The sequence below is a fragment of the Dryobates pubescens genome, chromosome 31 (assembly GCF_014839835.1).
Source record: "Dryobates pubescens isolate bDryPub1 chromosome 31, bDryPub1.pri, whole genome shotgun sequence".
Lineage (NCBI taxonomy): Eukaryota > Metazoa > Chordata > Aves > Piciformes > Picidae > Dryobates > Dryobates pubescens.
In genome coordinates, this window is record NC_071642.1 from 1,589,238 (window position 1) to 1,615,147 (window position 25,910).

The following is a 25,910-nucleotide window of genomic DNA, read 5'->3' on the forward strand; positions in this document are numbered from 1 at the left end:
TGCCACCAACACCTCCTGCCCAGCACCCAGGGGGCTCAGCGCAGCGCAGGAGGCTCTGGCTGCGGCAATGTCCCCACGCTGGGCACGAGGCCACGGCTCCTGCTCCTGCCCATCCCCTGGGCACGGGGTGGGGGCAGAGGCTTGGCCCAGCTGCCATCCAAGGTTCACCCTCGGCGGGGGCTGAGAGAAGTCCAGGAGGTCCGGCGCGAGCCGGGGCCGGGAGGCGCCGCTGGGAACAGCAAAGGTAAGGACACAAAATCCTCTTCCAAGTCCGAGAGGTGACCGCGGGGAGAAGCCTTTTGCCGTGGAGAGCAGAGCTCTGGGTCTGGGACCAAAGTCTTGAACAGAGAAGTGGCAAGTCCAGAGGCTGGCACCGCGTGGTGGCTGGGGAGGGGGCTCCACGCATCCTCCCTCGGCTCTGTCCTCGGCACCCTGCCCACAGTGCCACCGGGGCCGGGCGCGCGCCGGGGTCGTGACTGAAAGAAACCTGAATTGGAGTTTACCGAGGTAGTTGGCTAGAAACTGAGATTCCCCCACCTGGCATTTCGTGGAAGGTCCAAAGCAAACCCTCCCCCCGCCCCTCCCCCTCCCCCTCCCCCGCAGCTCTCCCCTCCCTCTCTCCCTGCCCTGCTCTCCTCACATCTGCCAGGGGTCCGGCTGTCCTGCAGGGCACTGCCACCGCCTCCAGAAACAAAGCCTCAACGCAAAGGGAATGCGCAGCCCTTTCTAAGTCTTCAAAAACACCAAGTTATTGCACTTCAAAAATACAACAGGTTCGTGGTTCCAGCCCTTCCCTCCCTCCCCCCAGCCCTCCCTCCACCCCCCCATGGCTTCTGCTCAACTAAAAAACAATGCACTACGCACAACTCCTACGACACCCTCAGGGTAGCTGCAAAGCTTCGGGACGTGGCTCTTTACATGAGGTGCAGAGCTGCGGCAGCTCCTATCTAGCCCAGTGCGATGCCAATCGTACAGCCCCCGCCCCGTGCCCCCCATCCCCACCCCCTCAGCACCCCCTCGCTGTCTCTCTGCCTCTCTCTATCCTCCCTGGGTTATACAAGCCTCCCTCATCCCCCCACCCCCACCCCATTTTTCCTGCCTTGCTTTCCCACCCCCCCCAGTCCCTTCCCGCCCCCCTCCCCCCCCCCCCCGCCCCTCGTCCCCACCCCCGGACTCACACGTCCAGCAACAAGCTTGCTCTTAATTAAGGAATGGTTATTTAACAAGACAATTAAAAATGCAACACAGCTTTGGAGACGCCGGGAGGAGGGTGGGAGGGTGGCTGGCTGGGTGGTGTCCCCCTGGATCAGCTCCGCCGAGCCCCAGCGGCCTGGCTGAGGGGCAGAGCTCTGCGTTCCGGCTGCCTGCCTCCAGACACTTCCTCCTTCCTTCCTTCCTTCCTTCAGGCTCCAGTTCAGGCTCAGGCTCTGAGTTGGGGTCGTTTTCCAACCGAGAAGCAGCTCAATGGTTTGTTTGCTTGCTTTCCTTTCTCTCTGTGGTTGGGGTTGGTTTCTGGGGGTTTATTGTTGGTTGTTTGTTGTGTGTGGTTGGTTGGTTGGTTTCTGATCTTTCCTCTCTCGTTTTAACCATTAGTTTGGAACAGGAAAGTCAAAGGAGATGAGGGAGGGAAGGGAGATGAGGTGGGAGAGGACTGTTTCTCCCCTCCTCCAGTTTGATAAGCACCAGAGTATTCAAGTCTGTCCATTCTGAGATCCAGAGCTGCTTCCGCAGTCAGCAGGCAGAAACTAAACCCTTCTCGTAAGAGCAGCGTCGTTTTGGTTGGGGTCCCTCATCGTCATCATCCTCCTCCTCGTCTTCCTCCTCCTCCTCCTCCGACGAGGAGCTGTCCAGTGTTAGGTCCACGACGTCGGCGGCGGCCTTGCCGTTCTCGCCGGTGCCGTTGGCGGTGGGCAGCAGCCCGTTCACCTCCGAGGAACCTGCCGCAGGTGGGGGCAGAGAGCAGCAGTGAGGAACTCTTCCCCCCCTGCTCCACTCTGCTCAGACCACCCCTGCAGCACCGCGTCCAGATCTGGAGCCCCCAGCACAGGAGGGATCTGGAGGCGCTGGAAGGTGTCCAGAGAAGGGCCACGAGGAGGAGCAGAGGGCTGGAGCTGCTCTGCTGTGGGGACAGACTGAGGGGGTTGGGGTTGTGCAGGCTGGAGAGGAGAAGGCTCCCAGGAGACCTCATTGTGGCCTTCCAGGATCTGCAGGGGGCTCCAAGAAAGCTGGGGAGGGACTTTTGAGGGTGTCAGGGAGGATAGGACTGAGGGGATGGAGCAAAACTACAAGTGGGGAGATTGAGATTGGATGTGAGGAGGAAGCTCTTCCCCATGAGGGTGGTGAGAGCCTGGCACAGGCTGCCCAGGGAGGTGGAAGCCTCATCCCTGGAGGTGTTTGCAGCCAGGCTGGAGGTGGCTGTGAGCAACCTGCTGTGGTGTGAGGTGTCCCTGCCCATGGCAGGGGGGTTGGAACCGGCTGAGCCTTGGGGTCCCTTCCAACCCTAACAATTCTATGGTTCTAAGACCTTTGCTGCTCAGCTGAGGGATGCTCCAACACTCCTGCTCTCTACTGGCTGTGTGGGACCTGCGCTGCTTCAGCTGAAAGGACTGAAGCTTAGGGGTGCTGGTGGTGAGCAGCTGGACATGAGGCAGCTCTGTGCTCTCCAGGCCAGGGCCAGCTGAGTCCCCAGAGGTGCTGGCACCCCAGAGATGCTCACCTAGAACTAATATGGGGCACTGAGGGCTGCAGCTCCGCTCCTTCTCAGCTCTGATGGGACACCAGGAGCCATCCACCAGGTACTCGATTTCATCGGCGTCTTCACATTCTGTCAGGATCTTTGACAGGAGCCTGCAGGGGAGAAAAGATGGCACCTAGCTGAGCTTGGGGCTGTCAGCACAGTGCTCTTAGTGAGGGCCATCAGCCTGGCTCTTCACCTCGAGCAGCCCTAACTGGAGTTAGAAATGTGGCATTAGCTGGCTACCAACAGCCATCCCTCGTAGCCACGGGCGGGTTCTGGCAGTGCCAACCATCCCTGTCCCCTCTGACAACCTAAACCATCACCTAATGTTTTAATTACATGCAATTAGAAGACAGTTCTGCCTCTTCACCCAGTTTCCCAGGTCTGTGGTGCTGCTTCCAGACAGACACCTGACTGAGATCCATGCCAGGACTGCTGCAGGTATGCTGGCACCAAGGCAGCAGCAACGGACAAAGCGCTGCCAGCCCTGCCCTGGGCTGATCCCCAGCAGTGGGGACAATCCTGCCCCTCTGCTGCACTCTGCTGAGACTCTCCCTGCAGTGCTGGGGCAACTCTGGAGTCCTCAGCACAGCACAGACAGGGACCTGTTGGAGTGGGGCCAGAGGAGGCCACAGCAGTGCTGGGAGGCTGCCCAGAGAGGTTGTGGAGTCTTCTCTGGAGAGAGATTTAGATGAGACATTAGGAAGACATTCTTCCCCATGAGGGTGCTGAGGCACTGGAACAGGTGGCCCAGAGAAGCTGTGGAGGCTCCAAGCCTGGAAGTGTTCAAAGCCAGGCTGGATGGGACCTTGAGCAACCTGGGCTGGCAGGAGGTGTCCCTGGAACTGCTGTTCTGCAAGGCCTTGTTGACTTTGGGATTTGAGCATTTGCCTTCAGAACTAACAGCACAAAAAGCTTTGTGGCACAGCAGTGGGAGCAGGTTCCTGCTCTCTCCCAGCTGCAGGAGGAGCTCCTGGCATCCAGGCCTTGGAGCAACCACCAAGGCTGCAATTCCCAACAAGCTGACAAGGCCCAGAGGATCCTTTGACTCCACCAACCAAGCTGCTCCTCGGGAGCCTACGCCCTGGTTTTGACTAACAACATCCAGTGGTGACTGCCAGGTTCCCTCCAGCTCACTCTTGGGGAGGTCTGAAGACCTTCATCCAACAGAACTGGCACAGAAACCCAGCCCTGAGCACTGCACAGCAGGGACAAAGAAACCTGAGCCTTCACCAGTGATGTTCTCCTCCTCCTCCTCCAGGTCACATGCACTGCTGTCCTGCAGAGGTTCTACAGTCCAGCCCCTCACACTTTCCCCTTCAGCCTTGTTGAGACCTCCAACGAACCTGCTTTTCCTGTTGGTGCTGGCCAGAGGACAAAGCAAACAGGTTATCTAGGCTGGGGCTGCTGCAGGCTGGCTAGAAAGCCACAACTCCTGCCTCAAACCAGCACCTACCAACACTCAGCATCAGCCTGGCCCTGGGAATCCAACCCCAGGTGGAGACCTGACTGCTGCCTTCACTGCCTCGTGTGCCAAGGGGGCTGGATGCACCTCAGCAATTCCCCTAAACTCATCCTGCTTTTGAGGGAGCCTCCATCAGAGCCATGAGGGTGGAGATTGTTTTCCAGAAGCCAGGAACCATGCAGCTTGCTCCACCAGGCCTCAGGGTTGCTTGGGTGGCAGCAGTCCCAGCCCATCTAACAGGCTCCCTGTGCTTGGAGGCAACAGAGCTGCTCCCAGCAGCAAACTGTTCACACTGCTTCCCCTTACTCTTAGACAAAACCCAGGCAATTTATTGTGCTCTTCTCCAGAGATGGCTTCTGGAAGCCATACTTGTGGAGCTGAAAAGCTCTCTGGCTCGCCTCAGGTGGCCCTTGCTGCCAGCCTGCCTCATTCTGTGGTTTGTATTCAGGTGTGTGAGGAGGAGAGGGAGATCTCTGGCTTTGAGAGGAACCCTATGGGCACACAGCTGCACTTTCCAGTACCAAGCCTGACTCAGCCACATGAGCACCACCTCCAAAGTGTTCTTGTGCTGCTGAGCTGTAGCACCACAGCTCTCCTCTGGGCTTATGGTGAGCCCTCTGCACTCCCCTTTGGTGGCAAGACAGAGCAAAGCAACTGCAGTCCAGAGCTATGGGGAACACCATTCCCACAGGGACTGAAATGCAGCTGGCAAGTTGACTGCTGAGTCTGAAGCAACTTTTTTCCAGTCCACAGCCAGAGAACTCTTGGCAGAGGCCTGGGCTACACACCTCTTGCCTCACCCTTTTCCAGATGCTCTTTGGAATTTACTTTGCTTTAATTCCCTCCAACCATGGCACTGTCAAAGTGGACAGTGGGAAGAGAACATCTCCTGTGCTGAGGCACAAGGGCTGCCTCCCTGGGAACAGCCACAAGGAGGATACTTGGTGCAACTGGGGCAAAACTCCATGGGCTGCCCTTCACAAACCCTTCACTCCAGAACTGCTGTACCCTAAGCTGGTTCCCTCCCAGTACACCCAGTCTGACTGACAAGGGCACTCCTGTCCCCTCCCATGCCAAGGGTGCTGGTGACCCCCAGCAGGGAGCCCCCAGGGCCCCCTGAGCACCCCAAAGTCCTGCTGCACTGGCTCAGCTGGCCAGCAGGGATCAGACACCCCTGGGTGTTGCCAGAGGAGGCCTAGGGAGCCTGGGTGGAGCCACAAAACTTATCCAAAGCAGAGGTTGTGGAGCCTCCTCCTCCACAGACTTTCGAGACCCATCTGGACCTGTTCCTGTGTGGCCTTCCCTAGGTGATGCTGCTCTGGCAGCAGGGTTGGACTCCATGATCTTCTGAGGTCCCTTCCAACCCTTACCATGCTATGATTCTGCCCCTCTGATGGATCTGAACCTGCTGCTCTTCTCCCCTCTAGGCATGTGAAACAGAAGCAGTCCTCACTGAGGCTTCCATCTCATCCCTGACACCAAGATACTCAGAGTGCCCACAGAAACTGCACTCCAGGAGCCACCAGAGGGTACAAAAGCCACGATCTGTACCTCTGCATGGGCACCTCTGTCTTGGGAGGTAGATCATAGAATCATTAAGGTCTGAAAAACCCTCTAAGATCATCAAGTCCAACCTTCTACCCCACACCTCCACGACCACTAGACCATGTCCTGAAGTGCCATGTCAGGTGCTGGCAGACACCTCCCAGTCCCACTTGGAGCCTGCCAACAGCTGCCTGTGAGCTGAGGAGCACCTCACATGGACAAGAAAGCAGCAAAAATCACCTTACTGAGTGCCTGTCAAGTGGCTTATTCCCTCCAGCCTCATGCTGGGGTCAACCAAGGTGGCTGTTCATCAGGCTGATGAAGAGAGTGAGGCAGTAAATGCTTGACTCTCAAAGTGCTTTGGTGCCAAAATTAAGGAGGGCAGACAAGTAGGTGCTGCTCTAACACACCAAGACCTCTGCTGTGCCAGCAGAAGCAGCTTCCTGCTCTGGTTTTGAGGTGAACTTCAGTCAGCTGCACAGACCAAGAACCAAGATGCTAGAGCCAGCATGGAAAGGAAAGGGGCTGAGGCCAGAGCAGGGCATGTACTGACCCATCAATGATGAGCTGGTCATAGGGTGCAGGTTTGTCACACACAGGACACATCCATGTGGGCTTCTTCTCATTCATCTGCAGGTAGAAGACAGCATCGAAGCACTGCAGGTGCGCACAGGTCTCTGCTCGACAGGGGACCGACAGCCTCATCTTCACCAGCTGTGGGACCAAAGAGCAGGGCATCAGCAACACAAGCCCTGCTGAGCTACCACCAGCTAAGCCAAGGCAGAACCTGGCAAAGCTGCTCTGGCAGCAGAGGGCTGAAATCCTCTGCAAGGACTTACTGGGCAGATGAGAGAGACTCGGACCCCCGTGGTGGCGATCTCGCTGTCGGGATCCAGGCGCAGCTTCTCTTTGACTGCAGGAAGAGCAGAGAGCACCACGCTGAACAGCTGCAGCCCTCAGCCCTGGCCAACAGCTCAGGCCAAGCTTTGGCTGCCCAAGAGTCATTGTGCCCACAGATGACCACCTCAGCCAGCCAGGGACAGGGGCAGAAAGGTGCTGTACGGGACCAGGCTTGTTGCAACCTGCAGAGCTCAGCAGAGATGCTGCTCGGCCACCAAAAGCCTTGTGTGAGGAGGCAGGGCCTGGGCTGCAAGGCACAGGCTGCAGGGCACAGGCTGCAGGGCACAGGCTGCAGGGCAGCTGGGTATTCACTGCAGAATTCCCTACAGATCCCCCTTCCCAAGGATCCAGTCTCCCAGCACATTCTGCCTCTCACCAGGCAGGGCAAAATGAAGGAGCTGGGATGCACTTAGGTGTTGGGATGAGGGCAACCAGCTGCAGCTACTCTGGCAGTGCTCTGCCACCCTTCCACCTCTTATTTACAAACTACAGGCTGGGGGCACATGGGGGGAGGCACACTGCTGACCAGCTTCTTCCTAACTGGGAGCTCACTTTGGTCTCCCTTTGAAAGGTGTGGAGACATCTCCATGCCCAGACTCCCCACAAGGAGGGAGGGAGTGGGCAGACAGAGCTCTGGCACATGGCAAGACTCCTGGAACAAAGTCACTTTGGGCTCATCTGGTCATTAGGATGAACACAAGGGGTTCATTCCCTCCTGAGCTGAGCAGCAACAAGACAGGGTTAAATGCCACCCCCTGCCCCATGGCATTCAGAGATAGTCCCCCAGGCAGTGAGCAAACACAGGGTACAGCCAAACTGACAGGAAACCACATCTCATCGTGCCCCTGTCAAACAAAGCAGCCTCCTCTTAGTCTCACTGGGCTGTAACTCTTCTGTAACATGCTGACCAGCAACTTGATTCCAGCAGACCTCCACAGGAGCCAGAGCCAGAGGTGGCAGGGCAGGCAGCTCAGAGAGCATGCAGCCATGCAAAAGCAGCCACAAGCAGCGACCCAGCAGGTGTGTGCAAAGAGTCAGACATGAGGAAAGGTGGTAAGAGAATCCTGCCCCTGCTGCTGCAGCCTGAAAGGATGGGGTCCCCTGCATAAGAGGGACACAGAGCTGTTGGAGAGAGTCCAGAGGGGGCCACAAAGATGATCCAAGAAGTTCTTCAGTACGAGGGTGGTGAGAGTCTGGAATAGGCTGCCCGGGAAGGTAAGAAAGCTCTCTCCAGTAACAAATAATTGGAAATCCTCCAGACCCTCATGAGCTGCAGGTCAGATTCCACCATGGAAAGGTGAAGTCCCCTCATTTTCAGTAGCTTTGTGCATTTGCCTCACACCATGATTTACCTGAGCAGTCTAGGACAAGCTTCTCTTGGGGTCATCTCTTCACTGAAGCTCTGGGATCAAAGTGCTGGTGGTGGAACCCCAGCTGCCGGCCCCTGGGACTCTCAGGGGGCTGGGGCAGCAGGACATTTCCACCAGGATGTCTTGCTCCAGAAATATCCTTTGGCAATAGTGCAGGTGAAGGCTGAGGTGCTGAGGTAATGTTGGTCAGCTCCTAATGGCTCAGGTGAAGGCATGAAGCCCTGAAGTCAGGAGGACACTGGCCCTCAGTGGCACTCACCACAGTACCACCTGGGGACAAGTTCTCAGCTCTGAGGTGACTCAGAGCTGCTGCAGAGCCCAGAGAGCCAGGGGTCTGGGGCACTTTCACACGACTGACACAGGCTGCTCAGATAAAAAGTGCTTTTGTACAGCTGGAGGGAAGAGATGGCACAAGGCTTGGCAGCTGCTCCCGAGCCCGTGGCTGGCAGCCTGGCTGGGAGGGATGCTGCAGTCTGACAGGCACACGGCCCAGCTCCCCCAGCAACTCACCAAGTGCTTTGCAGAGCTCTGGATGTTTGATCCCAATGGTTTTCAACCTCTGCAGCAGCTCTGCTGAGGTCATCTGCCGCACCAAGTACAGCCCCACGGAGTAGCTCTGGGGAGAGAAAGGCAGGGAAGGGGTGAGAGGAGGCAGGGGAAGAGAAGGGAAGGGGTGAGAGGAGGCAGGGGAAGAGAAGGGAAGGGGTGAGAGGAGGCAGGGGAAGAGAAGGGAAGGGGTGAGAGGAGGCAGGGGAAGAGAAGGGAAGGGGTGAGAGGAGGCAGGGGAGGGCTGAGCAAGGCTGCTGCCAGGCAGTGCTGTGTGACCCCCGGGGCAGGTACCTTGCCGTAGTTGCCCCAGGTGACGGTGATGCGGTTGGTCGCTGCAGACAGGTACATGAGGTGGGTGAGGTTGATGGGTCGACAGGGCCTTTTGGGTTCCACTCCAGGTTTGTTTGATGGGTAGTAGCCCTAAGGCAGAAAGATGGAATTCTCTCAGATGACTGCAGGAGTCTGGATGTGGGGACATCACTAAATTCTACCTGCCCTCAGTTTCCAAGGAGGGGGATTCAAGGGAGCTCAACAGTCACAGCAAGCACAGAGCAAAAAGCATCAAGAGCAGTCTGGTAATGACACAGCTAATCACAGAAGGGTTTGGGTTGGAAGGAACCTTCAAGATCATCTAGTTCCAACCCCTCTGCCATAGGCAGGGATACCTCCCACTAGCCCAGGTTGCTCAAGCCCCCATCCAACTTCTCTGGGCAGCCTGTCCCAGTGCCTCGCACCCCCTCATGGCCATTAGAAATTTAACTTCAAACTAAGCAGTGCACTTTCCTGCTCTGGCTTCTTGTCTGCATTCATGAGGAAACTGATTTCCTTCTACACTAGCCAAGAGGCCACATCCCCCCCGGGCTGAGCTGACTTACCGGCACCGAGCAGTAACTGTGGTTCACCTTCACGGCGATGTTGGGAGGGTACTGATCCTCCTGAGGAGAGCTAGTGTCTGTGTAACAGATTCTGTGAACAAACAACACATCTCTCAACATCCCCACGCTGCTTGCATCCTGGAAGCTCTCTGCACACCACCAGCAGCCAGCCATCACCACACCAACCCATGCTCCCTCCTCTGGCCGCAGCAAAGCCAGCTCCACAGAGCTCTCCTCACACTAGAGGCAGGCTGAGGGCTGGGCAGCAGGAGCCGAACTGCTGCTGGCTGCTGCTGCAGCACTAACTCGCAGAAGCAAAGATTGTTAGGGGTTGGAAGGGACCTCCAGAGATCATCCAAGTCCAAATCCCCCTGCCAGGATCACCTAGGGCAGGCTGCACAGGAACACATCCAGGTGGGGTTTGAAAGTCTCTGGAGAAGGAGCCTCTGCAGCCTGCCTGCTGTTTGTGTTAGGTTTGTGAACAAACAACTTACTGTGAATTTCCTTTGCAGCTGTGAAGAACATGCTGAAAGTCGTTTGTTTGGGGTGGGCTTTTATTTCAGGCAGCTTATTCCCTCCCCTCCCTAACCTGCTGACACATCAGCCCCGTGCTCAGACATACCTTAGCACAACCTGAACAGACTTCACGCCGGGTTGCAACTCCCTGGGACATTAAAGCAGCAGCAGGGGAGGGGAAAAAAAAAAACCCTCTTCAGATTAATGATGTAATAAAAGTGATTCTGGAACAATGTAACACAACACACAACCCAAAAAACCCAAACCTGAACTCAGAACAACCAACACCACCCCCACCCCCCCCAGACTCAAGAGTTTTAGTCCTTTTTCCTTCTACAGAGACTTCTAAGTGATTGCAAATTCCACTCAAACTCTCCAGCCCCCTCCCTGCAAATAGCAGTGCTGCTGTCATGACATTTTTTAACCTACAGCCCTCCTCTGGCCTTTCCACACTGCAAGGTGTTGCTGACAGGTATCAATTTGCCTGGCATCCTTTTGCTGATTTACACAAAAGTGGGTTTTAAGGTCACTTCCACCTGCCAGCATCCCTTCGAGACTTCTCTTTGTTCAATTATTCACCAAAGCTGCTCGTGCAAACCAAACAGCCAAATGTTATGGCACCAGCAGAACAGCTCTTTAATATTTCTGCCTTCAGTTGTGCTGCTGCTGCTCCTAACAGGATTTCAGCTCCTGTCAGGAAGGAAAATATCCCAGGATGTGGAGCAGGAGGCTTTATAGCCAGGCACAACCCAGACTGCGATTTCTGCACAGGGCATTAAACCAGATCCCCACATTGATCTTCATTTGCCTCCCAGTGCTTCCCAGACCACTGTTAGTAGAAATGTTCTGATTTTGGGGGTGGAAGGGGGAGGGCTGCCAGCTCAGGTGGCAGACAGGAACTGGTGTGGTGGTTTTAAGCAGAATCACAGAATCATTTTGGTTGGAAAAGAGCTTTAAGATCCTCCAGCCCAATCATTCTCTAAGTCTGCCAAGGCTGGGGCTAAACCCTGGCCCTCAGCACCACACCTCAGCAGCTCTGAAACACCTCCACAGATGGGGATTCAGCCACCTGCCTGGGCAGCCTGTGCCAGGCTTTGAGAACCCTTTCAGTGAAGAAGTTTCTTCTAATGTCCAACCCAAACCTCCCCTGGGGCAACCTGAGGCTGTTTCTTCTCTTCCCATCGCTCGTTACTAGGGCGAAGAGAGCAACCCACACCTTACTCCAACTTCCTGTCAGGGATGTGTAGAGAGCAATGAGGTCTCCCCTCAGCCTGCTTTTCTCCAGGCTGCACCACCTCGGTCCCCCTCAGCTACTCCTCACCAGATCTGTTCTCCAGAGCCTTCCCTGGACACACTCCAGTACCTCAACGTCCTTCTTGCAGAGAGGGCCTCAAAACTGAAGTGGTTTGGTGGGGGGACACGTCTGGATACCACCCACAAGCAGCAAAAGGAGATGGACCTGCACTGAGTGGTGGACTGGAGACTCTCACTGAAAGCCCTGCTATGAAATATTTGTGTTTCTGACAGTGGAAGTTCTCTCACAAATCTGAATATATGGAGGAGAGAGCATGAGGAAGCAGCCAGAGCACGTGGAGGCTTTTATCACCCCTGAAGCCCTCTGTGGTTTCTCATTTTCCTTTCTGTTAAGTCTTCAAACAGCTTTCCCTGCACTGTTGACCTACTGAGATCAAAACAGCAATCAAGCACTGGACACTCAGGAAACATCTTTCTCTGACTCTCCCACAACAGAATGATTTTACTATAAGGAGAAATAATGACAGGTTTTAGGCTTAGATTTGGAGCAGCCTCTTCTGTCCCTTCCCTGCAGCAAGCACCAAGGGTCAGCAGAGGAGGAAGCCTTCCTGCCTGCACTGACAGCTCTTGGCCTTTCATTGTCTGAATCAAGAGCTGAACCATGACAGAGGTCAGGGTAAATCCCACTCAGTGCAGGATGCTTTCTGGGGTCCTGCTTAAGAAGGAAGCTGGCTTTCAGATGCAAACAGCCTCAAACACACAGCTCTTGAACTCTGGGTGCAAAGGAATAGCTGCAAATATTCACAACCCAAGCTCAACAGAGAATTTAGGGCCTCAGTGTCACAGCCCTCTTCCTGCCCAAATGTACCATTCAGAAGCAAGGTTAGAGGAACAGAAGTGAAACTTGGGGACTTGGATGGGTGAAATTGCACCTCCCATCTCCCCCCAGAGCCACCTGCCTCCTTCTGTCCTCACACAAACTGCTTCCTTGCAGAGAGAGAACACAGAGGAATTGCACAGCTGGGATTTCTGGAACAGCTTCCACACAACAAGAAGTACCTGGAGTTTCTGATCAGCTCCACTTGTCTTGGTGTTAATGCAAAAATGCAGGGACTCTCCTGGAGCTTCTCATTATTCTGTGGAACTGAGGAGGAAAAAAAAACCAAGAGATACTGTCCATCAAACTGATCATATCTGGCTCTTTGTACACTGCAAAGGCAAGGTGATTTCTCATGTCCTGAGCTGTGTTCACTTCCACGGCCCGTTTTCTCCCAAGAACTCCAACCCTCAGGTAAATCTGCTGTTGATTACAGCTCTGCTTATTTCTTGCTTGTTTCTTCTGCTTGTCAGCACAGTTAACAGCACAGGCTGGATTTAGGTTTGCTTTGGTTTTGCCTTTCCCCCCCCTCCCCTCAAATAATCCTGAGCCAACAATCCTGTGTTCACAGAACAACAAACCGTAAGAGGCATCACAGTGTGGAGATTAGAACTCAAAAGAAGCATAAGGAGTGACCTAGGCATGACATGAAAACATGACACCCCCAGAGTGAGCAGACTGTTCTGGAAAAGAAAGGAAACAACAACAAGGAGATCAGCTCAGACAATAAAAAAAGACCTCACAAAAACCCTCTGGAAGAGAGAAACCACAACTCACACACATGACCTTGAGGCTGCTGCTGCAGCCCACTTCCAGAAACACTTCACTGCAACTAGAGAAGGTTGCCCAGAGCACTGATTCCAGGGATGGGGCAGCTCCCACCTTTCTGGGCAGCCTGGGCCAGGGTCTCACCACCCTCAGTGAAATAGGTGCCTGCAGCTACTTAGTTAACTCTCTGTGCATGAGGGAAATGAGCAGCAGCAGCTCCCAGTTTCCTTTGTGTCTCGTTGCTGAAGACTACTCTCCAGGCAGGAATCACAGAATCATTTTGGTTGGAGAAGGCCTTTCAGCTCCTCCACTCCAACCATTCTCCAACTCTGCCAAGGCTGGGGCTAAGCCATGACCCTCAGCACCACAGCTCTGCAGCTTTGAAACACCTCCAGGGATGCTGATGCAACAATCTCCCTTGGGAAGCCTCTGCCAGGCTTTGAGAACCTTTTCAGTGAAGAGCTTTCATCTGATAACCAACCTAAAGCTCTCCTCAGCTGTCCCACAGAGCACTCCAACAGGACCTGGGCCCAACCTGCTCTTCCCTTCTTTGCTGAGCAGCCAGCCAGAAATGCACAGGTTTTTAAAGCTAAGTATTTAAGACAGTGGAGTTTCATCCTCTTTCCAGGGCAGAGGCCTCCACACACAGCTCAGCTCCTTGACTTGTAGAAGGGCTGCTGGCATCAATTTATTTTAACAGTTGACAATAGCAGGGAATCAATTTTGAAGACTGAGCTTGATCAGCACTCCTCAGAATGAGTCAAGACAGAGAACTTCCAAAGCCCAAGAGGACTTGGCAAATCTCATTTAAGTCTCCAGCCCAACATAATTGCAATGGATTCCTGTTTGGAGATGCCAGCTTCATCTCTGCAGCTCCTGAGCTGGCAGGACAGACCTCACCATACATTCTGATCTGGGGATTTCAGGGTTTCTCTGCAGCAAGGGCTGTTAGGTTTAGGTTTGTTTGGTTCTCTTTTAACCATAACATCCCTCACTGCTACATTTATTGGCCAAACTTGCTGGAGGGATGCATAGAATGGGTTGGATTGGAAGGGACCTTGGAAATCATCTAGCTCCAAACTCTCTGTCATAGGCAGAGACACCTTCCAGTAGCCCAATCTGCTCAAGGCCTCATCCAGCCTGGCTTTGAACATCTCCAGGGAGGGAGCATCCATGACCTTCCTGGGCAACTTGTTTCTGTATTAAATAGCACAGGAAAGAGAGGCCTTGTTGGCATCACCATGGCTGGAGATCCTGAAGGCACATCAGCTTCTGCAGGGCTGAGGAGCTTGTTTGGATCCCAACTCACACCCCCAGAACACCCCAGCTTGGGCCACAATGCAATATCCAGGTGGCTTTATTAATCCTTTGCTCCTGGAACTCCTCTGACTAGGCTGAAGGGTGTTTGTGTTCATGTGGGTCTGGGAGATGGGGCGGGGGGCAAGGTGGCTGCAATGGTATCTTAAGCCCTTAAGGAAGGGCTTAGCTTAACTCACACCATGGCCTGTGCCAGTGAGTACTGTGTGCTTTTACTGGGATTCCTTGTGGCCCAGTGCAGTGGTGTTTGCTCTGCAGGCAGGGGAAGGCAGCAGAAGGGTGGCCCTCTGCAAAGAGTCAAGCCTGACTTCAGGGGGGCTGGAGCAGCAGTTTTATTGCCTTCAGACAAGAGCAGCAACACCAACCCAGCAAGGCAGGTATTATCTGAGGGAAAGGCCAAACAAATGCTGTTTACACAGACACTGGCAGGACCTCCCAGCCTGCATGGCCTTCTACTCCCACAGCTGCACTGCAAGATCTCCTCTGGCTTGCCTCCAGCAGAAGAGCAGAGGCCTTGGTACCAGCAGTGAGTACAGGCTGTCACAGCCAACGCATGGGACAGGAAAAAAAACATCATTCAGAATCCCTTGGAGCAGACTATTACCATCAAAAACTCTCCTTGCACTGCTTCACCCCAAAAGGTGCCAGAGGATAAATAGACTGAGCAGCAAGGTGCTCAGACACAAATAATGCTGACACAAATACTCCACTTGTTAGCTACTTAAAACACAAGGCAGGGAGGACATTAGTATTCCTTCCCTCTAAAAAGCTATCTGATCAATCTTCATTTTAAGCCTTATCTACCCCAGAGAATTGCAGCAATTTCACTAAATTAGAAGAATTCTTTCATGCTGACATCCTTAGACCAAAGCAGAGAGCTGCAGCAGAAGCTGTTCTCATGCAGATAACTCAGATGCTCAACTCAATACTTGAATTGACTGCGTGTGTGCAGTTAGCAAATATGAGCTATTAGCTTGTTCACAACGGACCCAATTTATCTACTTTTAGCTGAAGCCACCTTTGTCTGCAAGCCTAACAGTAATTTGATAGTTCTTCAGGGACCCTGCTTGCCTACAGACCAAATTAGACAGCGCCCACCTCACCTTTGATCTCCAGGCAATCATCTCAAGGAGGCAGGAGAGCCTTTTCATTAAGCAAGACGCTTCCAATTGAAGTCCAGAAGACATAAATTAAGCTTCCCCTACTCCCACCATGGCCATAAGCTTCAAATGCCTCTTTTGCAGCCTAGGGAAATGGGTACTATGGCAGCAGCTGGTGTCTAAATGGATCTCAGATCTTAAATCTCCTTCAGGTACTTCCACATTATGAGTTTCTGAGGCTGACAAGGAGCTTACGTTTGGTCCAGAGGCAGAATGGGAACAAAGCACCGAGCGGTGCGGCTTCCTGATGGCAGACCTGCTCCATCTCCCTCAGAGTGCTTTGTTTCAGCCTCCTTCCACGCTAGGCAGAGCCCTGAGCAATCATCACTTCTCACACTGAACTTACTCCAGCATGTGGCTGTTGCAGGTAGCAGTGGGGAGCAGCTGATGTCACAGAGCCATTTGGGTTGGAAGAGACCTTTCGGATCGTGGTGTCCGACCATCGAGCCAGCGCTGCCCAGGCCGTGGCCCTCAGCACCACATCCACAAGGCTCTGAAACCCCTCCAGAGGTGGGGACTCCACCAGCACCCCAGGAAGCCTGAGGTGTTGAAGTAACCCCAGAGACACAAGCACTTCCTTCTTGCCATCAGCAGAAGGATCTGTAGCTGCAGCTCACCAGGTTGGGCAAATTAGCCAAGTGTCTCAAGACATCATTAGGTTCTGAGCAGCTGACTGGGACAATGGAGACTGAACATCTGTTCCCCCCCTGCTACTCCCCACCAGTCCCCCCCACCCTTTTGCAGAAACCACTCTCATCAAAAGGGAAGATGAGTCAAATATGCTGTAGGGAACAAGCTGACCCGAGGGAGGTGTCAGCTAACAGAGGTGAGATACTAAATTTAATGAGGCCTGGGCTGGGAGCTGATGCTGAAGATTTAGTGTCAACTTTTAACAAAAGCTGTTAATCACAGCGAGCAGCTCCAGGCTCTTCTCCCCTCTCTGGATGTTCCCCACCCTCCTGAAGATCTGCTTTCCTTCCTATCACCACATTTGCAGTTCTGACTAACAAATGCCCCTCCTCCATCTCGGGCTGAACCAACCCATTTCCCAAACAGCAGGTCAAGTATTTTACCTTCACCCTGGCAGTGACCCCTGGACTGTTTGAACTGTCACAGCAGTACCACATTTAATGCCTCCACATGAAAATTAAGTGGATATAAAAATCAGATAATTAATGCTTTCCCCCCCCCCCCCTTTTGTACCTGCAGAATCATTTCTTCATTTATTATTTGCCTCCTCCAGCCCACATGCAGTTTTTCAGCATTTCCATCCATCAAGCATTTTTCTCCCCCCCAGCACAGACAGAGCAGCTCCCCAGCTTTCAGGTTCCTCCAGTAGTGAAACCACTTTGAAGCACCCTGGCTTTAGGAGGCACTGTGGCTCAACACACCACAGTGTGGTATTTGCCTTCTGTACACACCACCTTCACTACCAGGGCACTGTATTTAACATCTCTGACAGCACTCCTCCACTGCTCCTAGCTGCCCCTCAAAATCTGCAGCATCAGGCACAAATAACTCTGCCAAGCACCAAAACCAAGAGCCAGGCATGGTGCCTGATGTGGGTACCATCCTCTTTCACCCAGCAGAGGCTTTAGGTCAGGTATTCAAGCACTGAATCAATTACTGGTTTGGTTGGAAAAGACCTCAGAGGTCTTCCGGTCCAAGCAGCAACCCAACCCCACCATGGCCACCAAACCATGGCCCCAAGTGCCATGGCCACAGGTTTCCTGAGCACCTCCAGGGCTGGGGACTCCACCACCTCCCTGGGCAGCCTGTTCCACTCCCTGACCACTCTTGCAGCAAAGAAATTTTCCCTAATCTCCAACCTGAACCTCCCCTGGGGCAAGCCTAGGCCATTTCCTCCTGTTCTATCACCTGATACCAGGGAGAAGAGACCAACCCTCACCAACTCCAACCTCCCTTCAGGGAGCTGTAGATAGCAATGAGGTCTCCCTTCAGCCTCCTTTTCTCCAGACTAAACACCCCCAGTTCCCTCAGCTGCTCCTCCCCAGCCCTGTTCTCCAGACCCTTCACCATCTCCTTTGCTCTTTGTTGCCAGTGTGCTGCCTTAGCAAAGGTCTAACACCAACACTGAGAGATTTTCATCAATATGCTGCCAAATGACAGCAATGGGAGACAGATGATGATTCACTGGAGGACAGATTCTGATTCACAGCAAGACTGCAATGTGCAACACAGCACCAGTTAGAACAGAGGCTATGAAACTGCAGACAAAGAAGGTGGGCTTTCCAATTACATCTCAAAGTGACCACATTCCTGTTCTGAGGCAAGAGAAAAAAAACCCAGGTATAAATATTCCCCTCAAACGTAGGGTGTAGAGAAGAAAGAGCAGGGAGTGGAGGCCATCCACCTCTATATTAAGCAGTCTGTCCTCTGTCCTATGACTTTACAAATCCCTTGATGCCTTTCTGACACTCACACTTGCTTCATTTTTGTCTCCCAAAACAAGTCCATTAGGAATGCAGCAACATAGTGAAAACTCACCCAAACACTGGTGGCTTCAACAGACCCCAAACCTTCACAACTCACTTATCTCTGCTGGCTTCAACAGAGCTCAAACCTTTAAACTCCACCTAACTGTGCTGGGTTCAAACCTTCACAACTGAACTCTGTTGGCTTCAACAGAACCCAAACCTTTAAAACCCACCTAACTGTCCTGGATTGAGCAGATCTCAACCCTTCACAACTCTGTTGGCTTTGAAAGAACCCAAACCTTTAAGCTCCACCTAACTGTGCTGGGTTCAAACCTTCACAACTCACCTAACCTTGTTGGCTTCAACAGAACTCAAACCTTTAAAACCCATCTAACTGTGCTGGGCTCAAACCTTCATAACTCCCCTATCTGTGCTGGCTTCAGCAGAGCCCAAGCCTCTAAAACCCACCTAACTGTGCTGGGTTCAGAACTCCACAACTGCCCTGTCTGTGCTGGCCTCAGCAGAGCCCAAGCCTCTAAAGCCCACCTAACTGTGCTGGGTTCAAACCTTCCTGACTCAACTCTGCTGGCCTCAGCAGAGCCCAGGCCTCTAAAACCCACCTAACAGTGCTGGGTTCAGAACTCCACAACTGCCCTGTCTGTGCTGGCCTCAGCAGAGCCCAAGTCTCTAAAGCCCACCTAACTGTGCTGGGTTCAGAACTCCACAACTGCCCTGTCTGTGCTGGCCTCAGCAGAGCCCAAGCCTCTAAAGCCCACCTAACTGTGCTGGGTTCAAACCTTCCTGACTCAACTCTGCTGGCCTCAGCAGAGCCCGAGCCTTTCGAGCCCAGCCGGGCGCGCCGCCGCCGCCACTCACCTAACTCTGTGGGCTTCAGCAGCTCATCCAAGGTGGTGTAGAAGGGAAGCTTCACCAGCCGCACCTCAGGCTTCGCAACTTTGGGTGGCAACCTCCCCAGTCCGTTAAGGTACTTCCCATAGAGCGTGGGATAGTCAATGTTTGTGGTGGAGATAGAAGTCCGAGCAACGGCGCTGCCGCGGTCGTAGGACGAGTGCAGGGAGAGGGCCTCGGGCGAGCGGTGCGGCTGCGGCTGGGGCTGGGCCGCCTCGGAGCTCTTCTTGGCGTAGCGAGTCTCATAGAGCTCCTTGATTTTCTTGAAGACTTCAGGGCTGCAGTCAAACTGCACCAACTGCAATGCTCTGGTGACTAGTTCATGTTTAAGTCCGCTTTTACTCCTGCCAACAAAACCCAGCAACATCTGAAGATCTGAGACTCGGAAACTCATCACCATGTTCTGGGGGATAAAAAACCGAAGATGTTTCTCACAGTCACAAACAAAAGAAGGCACAGTGGCAGTTTGCTCTATGCTCTAACAACTGGAAGCCAAAACACTGAAACAAACCCCTCCTAAGGCAGGCAGCAAACCTTCCAGCGGGTGTTCGCCCCGTTAGCACCTCAGAGGTTGGACTCGATGGTCTCGAAGGTTAATTCTGTTCTGTACCTTAGCTACTTCTTTGAGCAAAGGAAACACAGGAGAGCGGTGACTGAGGTATCACCCAGATCAGAGCAGTCACCAAACCAGCCCAAGGTCAGTTGAGATAAATGGCAATCCTCCTCCAGACAGGGCATCTGGAAGCAAGAGTGCCCACAAAGGCAGGGCCCACACGCGAAAGACCACAGCAGCTTCTCTACCAACCTTCCCAGGCACCTTTGGGTAAGAGAATGACTCAAAACCCTTCAACTGAAATGGTGGAGGTGAAGGGAGGAGGAAAGGGTCCAGGGCAGGCCACAAAGATGATCAGAGAGCTGGAACACCTCACCTATGGGGACAGGCTGAGGGAGCTGGGGTTCAGTCCAGAGAAGAGAAGGCTTCAGGGAGACTTTAGAGCAGCCTTCCAGTACCTGAAGGGGTTTCAGGAGAGCTGGGGAGGGACTGCACAAAAGCTTGGAGTGCCAGGATGAGGGACAAAGGTTTGAGCTAGAAGAGGGGAGACCGAGACTGGGGATGAGGAAGAAATTCTTGACAGTGAGGGTGGGGAGACACTGGCACAGGCTGCCCAGGGAGGTTGTGGATGTCCCCTCCCCAAGGCCAGGCTGGATGAGGCCTTGAGGAGCCTGGGCTGGTGGGAGGTGTCCCTGCCTATGGCAGAGGGTTGGAACTGGATGATCTCTGAGGTCCTTTCCAACCCAAGCCATTAAATCAACATGATCTGGAAGGCAGATGATAGTTCAGTGAACTGGCACCACCAGTGCTTCCATGCTGTATTTCAGAGCACCTTTATGTTAGCTCTACAGACAAAGGCCCCTCCAGAATCCTTTCTACACCTGCAAGACCTTCAAAAAACACAATGCATTTTAGACCACAGAAAAATATCAGCAGACAATTAAAGAGAATTGTTGTTCCCATGAGAACAATGCCTGCAAACCCTCTTTGGGTGCTTTGCCAAGCACTCCCCCGTGACCACAGCCAGTAGCTGCCATCGGTATCATCGATTTCAGGGCTTTGATAAGCAGTAAAACCCATCTCTGCCTTCAGAGATTGAGCCTCTGGCCGCTGGGGAAACTCAGGCAGCCTGTAGCTGTCAGCAGATGCAAAGGCCATGCTGCAACTTTCCATCAGACTAAGAACTGGAAATTATTTCTGCTAAAGCTCCTCTGGAGCCTGGCAAGATTGATGTTGCAGTTCTCTCTCACGACAAAGCCACCTCATGACTGCACCAGACAAGGTTATCACACAATGCCTCAGGTTGGAAGGGACCTCAGAGATCATCTACTGCAGCCTCCCCACCATGGGCAGGGACACCTCTCAGCTAGACTCAGCTGCTCAAGTCTTCATCCAGCCTGGCCTTGAACACTCCCCAGGAGGAGGCAACCACAGCCTGCCTTGGCAGCCTGGGCCAGGCTCTCACCACCCTCCTACTGAAGAACTTCTTCCTCAGCTCCAGTCCAACCCTGCTCTCCTTCAGCTTCAAACCATTCCCCCTTGGCCTGTCTCTAGATACCCTCAGCAAAAGTCCCTCAGCAGCCTTCCTGTAGGATTCTTTCAGCTCTTGGAAAGCAGCTCTGAGGTCCCCCTGGGGCCTTCTCTTCTCCAGGCTGCACACCCCCAGCTCCCTCAGCCTGTGCTCTGAGCAGAGCTGTTCCATCAAATGCCTGCCTTAAAAAATCTAAGCCTCCCTGACAAAACACTTGCCAGGTACCCACATGTATGCACTCAACATCCCTGCTGGTCTGTGGAAAATGGGAGATCAAGAAGAAATTCCAGTAAAACCAAACCAAAGCAGAGACCCTGCAGGTCTCTTCTCCCCAGCTCTTGTCTGGGGATTCAATCATAACAATTAAAATAAATCAATCAATCCATAAAAGCCAAATTTCTGTGGATGCTAACAGCAGCCTTGTAATTTCCTGGAATAAAGCAGCTATGGATCTCTTTATTTGCAATGAAGCCACTCCTGACTCCAGCAACATTCAAGAACTCCTTCTGCAACGTGTGGGAATGAGACTACAGAGAAAATGTCATTTTATTTTCTCCTTTCTCGTGAAAGCTGTCATTTCATCAGGAAGCCCCCAAAGATGTTACACAAACATCAGTGGCTGCAGTTAAAGCTGCTTCTTTTTGGCAGCTGTGTCCCAAAACACCTTTGATGAGAAGGGGAAAGGAAAAAAAAAAGTCAGGCAAATCTAGAGGAGAGAAAGGATGTCTCACTGCCAGGAAAACCAGGGTTGGAGAGCAAGGGAGGCATGCAGTTGGTTCACTAGGTGCCACCTGCATGATCTGGGAGAAAGATGGATGTCAGGAGCAAGTTCTGCACCATGAAGGTGGTGGAACACTGGGACAGGTTGCCCAGGGAGGTTGTTGAGGCCCCATCCCTGAGGATATTCAAGGTGAGGCTCACCAGGACTCTGGGCAACCTGATCTAGCTGAGGATGTCCCTGCTGACTGCAGGGGGGTTGGACTGGGTGACCTTTGGTGGTCCCTTCCAACCCAGACCATTCTATGAACCTAGTCTCTGTTTTCCTCAGCTACAAAATGGAGAGTGCATTGTCCCCCCTGAGCACTCTGAGGAGAAACAATATTCCAGAGAGAAAGCCATGAAGGCAGCGAGGCATGGCACCAGTGCAGCAGCAGGGCACAGCACACCGCTGGTCCTGCACTCCCAGCTCCTACACCACCCAGCACTTGGGGCTTTGGGGTGTGTAAAGTGGAGCTGGAGCTGACAGCCTCCTGCAGAGTACATTTAGAAGGACTTAAGATCCCAAAGGATGACCAGACTTGAGCAAGAAGAGTAAGCTCCAGACAAAGAAAACCACCACTGAGGCTTGGACCTGTGTGAGCAGCAGAGTGATCACATTAAGTACTGAGATCATTAATGCTAAGATCTGTTCATCCCCCTGAGGAACCCTTGTGTGAGAGGCACAGAGCCCATCAAACACCCACTATGGGGGCAACCACACCTCCCTCTGAGACCTGGGCTCAGCTCATGACTCCAAGAGGGAGCCAACAGCAAGGACAGGACAATGCCTCCTAAACCAAATCTCTTCCAAATCTTATTTTTGCAGCCATCCAGCCACATGGCCACTGCTGACCTGCTCCTGCAGGCCCTAAAGACTTTCCCTCTGTTGGCATTGCTCTGTACCAGCCTTGATGCCAGCTTCCCCATCAAACTGTGAGGTGAAGCCAGCTCAAGTGCCACCAGTGAGGGCAAGAGTGGGACATGAAGAAGCTTCAGCTCCCAGAGAGGTGCCAGCGAACCCCAAAGGGAAAAGGAGAAGCCTGCAGTGGCGCAGGGTCCCTTTGCCCCAGGTGGTCTGCAGAAGCCCATTGGAGGCACCAAGCAACTTCAGGCACTGTTGCTGGAAGATATTTCACCTCGCCCCACGGCAGAGAAGCCTCACAGGCTACTCCAGGCCTCTTCAGCACCTAGAGCAGGGGGCTCTGCCACACACAGGGCACCGCTCGCCCCATCGCCACCCCCCCAGCCACGACGAGACCGGCAAGAGCGCTGCAGCGGCTGCCCAGCCCTCCGCAGGGCCCGGCTGGACAGCTCCGCTCCGCGCCCCGCCGGCCGCGCCCCCGAACCGGGCTGGGAGCCCGGGGCAGGCCGCGGAGGGACAGCCGGGCACGACTGGGCCGGGGCTGTGCGGGGAAGGGGCGAGGGGCGCGAAGGGCAGGGGAAGGAGCTCCGGCGGGCGGCGGGGAGAAGCCACCTGCGCTAATTAATCACCGGGAATTAACTGCGGGGGAGGCCGGAGCCTGGCCCGCCGGCAGGCCCAGGGGCGTGCGGCTCCCTGGAGCTGCGAGCGGGGCCGGTCCAGGCGCGGAGTCCGGCGGGGGCTGCGACCGGGCCCGGAGGCCGGGGCGGGGCAGCCCCTGAGGTAAAATGGGGGGGGGGGGGGAGAAGGGGGGCGGTCCCGGGGCGCCGCCCCCTCAGCTCTCACCGCCGGGGCCAGGGCCGTGCCGCTCGCGGCCCCCGCGCCGCGGGCCGCCCTGCCCGGCGCTGCCCGGCGCGGCGCGGGCCCCGCCGGTGGGGCGGGGGCTCGGCTCACTCACTTTCGCCTCCACCAGCTCCGCCGCCATCTTGGCCTCCAGCGTCCACCGCGCCGGGAGCCGCCGCCGAGTCACGTGACGCCCCGCTCCGGCGGGGGAGGGGCCGCCAGAGGCGCGCACCGCCCAATCCGCGCGCACGCTCTTCCCCCCTCGAGCCGCGGCCAGGCCGCGCAGGCGCAGTGAAACCAGCCCCGCCCGGCCCCGCCCCCCCGCGGCACTTAAAGGGACAGAGCCCCCAAATCCCAGCGTGGTCAATGTTAGAAGGGACTTCTGGAGATCGCCCAGACCAATATCCTGCTCCAGCAGGGCACCCACAGCAGCTTGCTCAGGAGCACAATGCCCAGGGGGGTTGGAAGCAGAGGAGGAGACTCCACAACCTCTCTGGGCAGCCTGCTGCAGGGCTCCACCAGCCTCATACCAGAGAATTTTCTCCTCCTGTTCAGATGCAACTTCTGGCTTCCAGTTTGTGCCCATTGTCCCTTGTCCTGTTGCTGGGCACTGATGAGAAGAGTCTGGCCCCATCCTCTTGTGCCCTCCCCCACTCCCCAGGCCCTTTATCTTTTGTTGAGCATCGATCAGATCCCCTCTGGTGCAGGAGGTTATTCCTCCCCAGATGCAGGATACTACACTTGCCCTTTTTGTACTTCATAAGGTTCCATCCATCCAGCTCTCCAGCTTGTCCAGGTTGCAAACCAGGACAGGGGTTTCACTGGGGAGCAGTGGTTGTAGGGCTCTACCCCACCACATCTGGGCTGGAGACCCCTCCTGCAGTAGGCAAGAGGTTGAGAGTGAGTGGGGCAGGTGGCAGCATGGCCTCCAGAGAGTGATGCGTAGTGCTCTAAAAAAAGACAGCACGCATAGGGGTCAGGCTCAGTGGGCTTGTCCCAAGGCCCCACTCCCTTGTGCCAGCCCCTGTCGGGTCCTGAGGTGTGGCCAGGCCCTTGCTCGTCCTCCTCCACGAGGAGGGGAGCATGCTAGAGGAACCTGGCCCAGGCTGCAGGCCCTGGGAGGAGAGGGCAGAGGAGAGGCCTCCTCCACATCCCAGCTCCTGGCCAAACACCAGAGAGCTTCATTTCAGCTTGGGGTGTCTTTGGTTTCTCTCTCCTTGTCCTGAAACTGGGGAAAACCAGATCAGATTGTTCATGGTTTCACTGGGAGACGTTTGTGAAGAGCAGGCAGCTCTTGGAGGCTTTTCTGAGGAGACAATGCTCTGGGGAAATAAAACAAACCAAAACACAAAGAAATGGTGCTTTTGGATCTGTGCCTTCATCAGAAACACGCAAAGGACAGTGGTCTAATCATCCTCCTCCACGCCCTGCAGCAGCCTCTGCTTGAACTCCAACTTGTAAAACTCAGATTTTCCTGCTGGATCTCAGAGCTGCCAGACCCTGCTCAGGAGGGCTGCTGCTCCCCACCACGCATCTGCTCCAGGGGCCTTCCCCTTGGCTCTGCTCCCTGTTTGTCCCCCCATGAGTCTTTGGGGAGGAGAGGACCCTCCAATAACTCATCACTTAATAAAAATACTTTCAATGTAAGTAGAAATTATTTCCCCTAAGCCCAACCCTGTTGTCTCTGGGGTCTGTTTGCTCCATTTCTAAGCACAGCATCATCCTCTCCAGCTCCAGGCTGAGTTACCAGGATGTAACCCCAGGAGTCAGGGTAAAACACTGCACTGAGAGAGGTTTTTCCAGCACTTTCCCCTCCTTGTCATCAACCCCACAAGCTAATTAAACAAAAAGGCAATTAGCCAGTTTCCTAGGAAGGCCAATATGTTAATCAAACTCCCCAGTGTTCCCTTCCAGTCTGGCAAAAGGCAGAATTGGTGCTAAAAATTCAAACGATTGCTATGGAAACCCCAACAGCTGATAACTCATCCTGTCACACCGGGAGAGCAGGGAGCCAGATCCGTCCTGGGTGTCTCTGCACCACCCTCCTGCCACTGCCTGCCTGTAACTGGTGGAGGGAACATACAGGTTGGAGATGTGAGGAGAATTTGGCATCTGCTAGGCTTGGGTTTGTGTGATGTGAGGGGGGTGCTGTGAGCTCTTCTTGTGATCATGGACTCATAGGTTGGTTTGGGTTGGAAGAGACCTTAAAGATCATCCAGTTCCAACCCCCCCTGCCATGGGCAGGGACACCTCCACCCTCAGGTTGCTCAAGGCCTCATCGAGCCTGGCCTTGAACCCCTCCAGGGATGAAGCCTCCCTGGGCAGCCCGTGCCAGTATCTCCCCAGCCTCACTGAAAAGAATTTCCTCCTAATCTCCGCTCTAAATCTGCTCTCTTCCAGTTTAAAGCCATTCCCTCTCGTCCTATCCCCCAGCAGGTTCCCCGCGGCCGCGGTGCGGGTGGCTGCGTTCCTCCCCGCCCGCAGGGGGCGCTGCACCGATGCCGCCCCTCGGCCCGTGCATGCGCAGTGCGGGGACCCTGCAGGGCCGGGGCGGGCCGGTGAGGCTGGGCCACAGCAGTGCGCGACCGGCGGGGCGGACAGGGCCCAGCGGTAGCCGGTGCCCGGTCAGGGTTGACAGTGGGCTCTGCCCCATCGCCTTTTCCTGAGAGCCGAAAGCCTGGGCTT

At 54.5% G+C, this 25,910-nt stretch overlaps 1 protein-coding gene across 1 annotated transcript; it reads right to left on the bottom strand.

Annotated features, from left to right (window-relative positions):
* Positions 1–1,173: 1,173 nt before the first annotated feature.
* Positions 1,174–23,400, bottom strand: PIAS4 (protein inhibitor of activated STAT 4). Its single transcript, XM_054175321.1, has 11 exons — positions 23,341–23,400; positions 18,648–19,083; positions 12,271–12,355; positions 10,064–10,105; positions 9,442–9,532; positions 8,858–8,986; positions 8,528–8,633; positions 6,587–6,660; positions 6,301–6,461; positions 2,717–2,847; positions 1,174–1,937 (listed from the first exon to the last, which is right to left on the bottom strand). Exons 1-11 carry the CDS (start codon positions 23,365–23,367, stop codon positions 1,732–1,734), a joined length of 1,488 nt encoding a protein of 495 aa, XP_054031296.1. The 5' UTR covers positions 23,368–23,400; the 3' UTR covers positions 1,174–1,731.
* Positions 23,401–25,910: the final 2,510 nt, after the last annotated feature.

Bases quoted from the DNA above. Each gene is read 5' to 3' on its own strand.
- PIAS4 (XM_054175321.1), bottom strand. From the start codon at position 23,367: ATGGCGGCGGAGCTGGTGGAGGCGAAA. The intron at 19,084-23,340 runs GTGAGTGAGCCG...TTTATCCCCCAG, and splicing joins CGGAGCTGGTGGAGGCGAAA to AACATGGTGATGAGTTTCCG. The intron at 1,938-2,716 runs GTGAGCATCTCT...CACCTGCGGCAG, and splicing joins GTGCCCCATATTAGTTCTAG to GTTCCTCGGAGGTGAACGGG.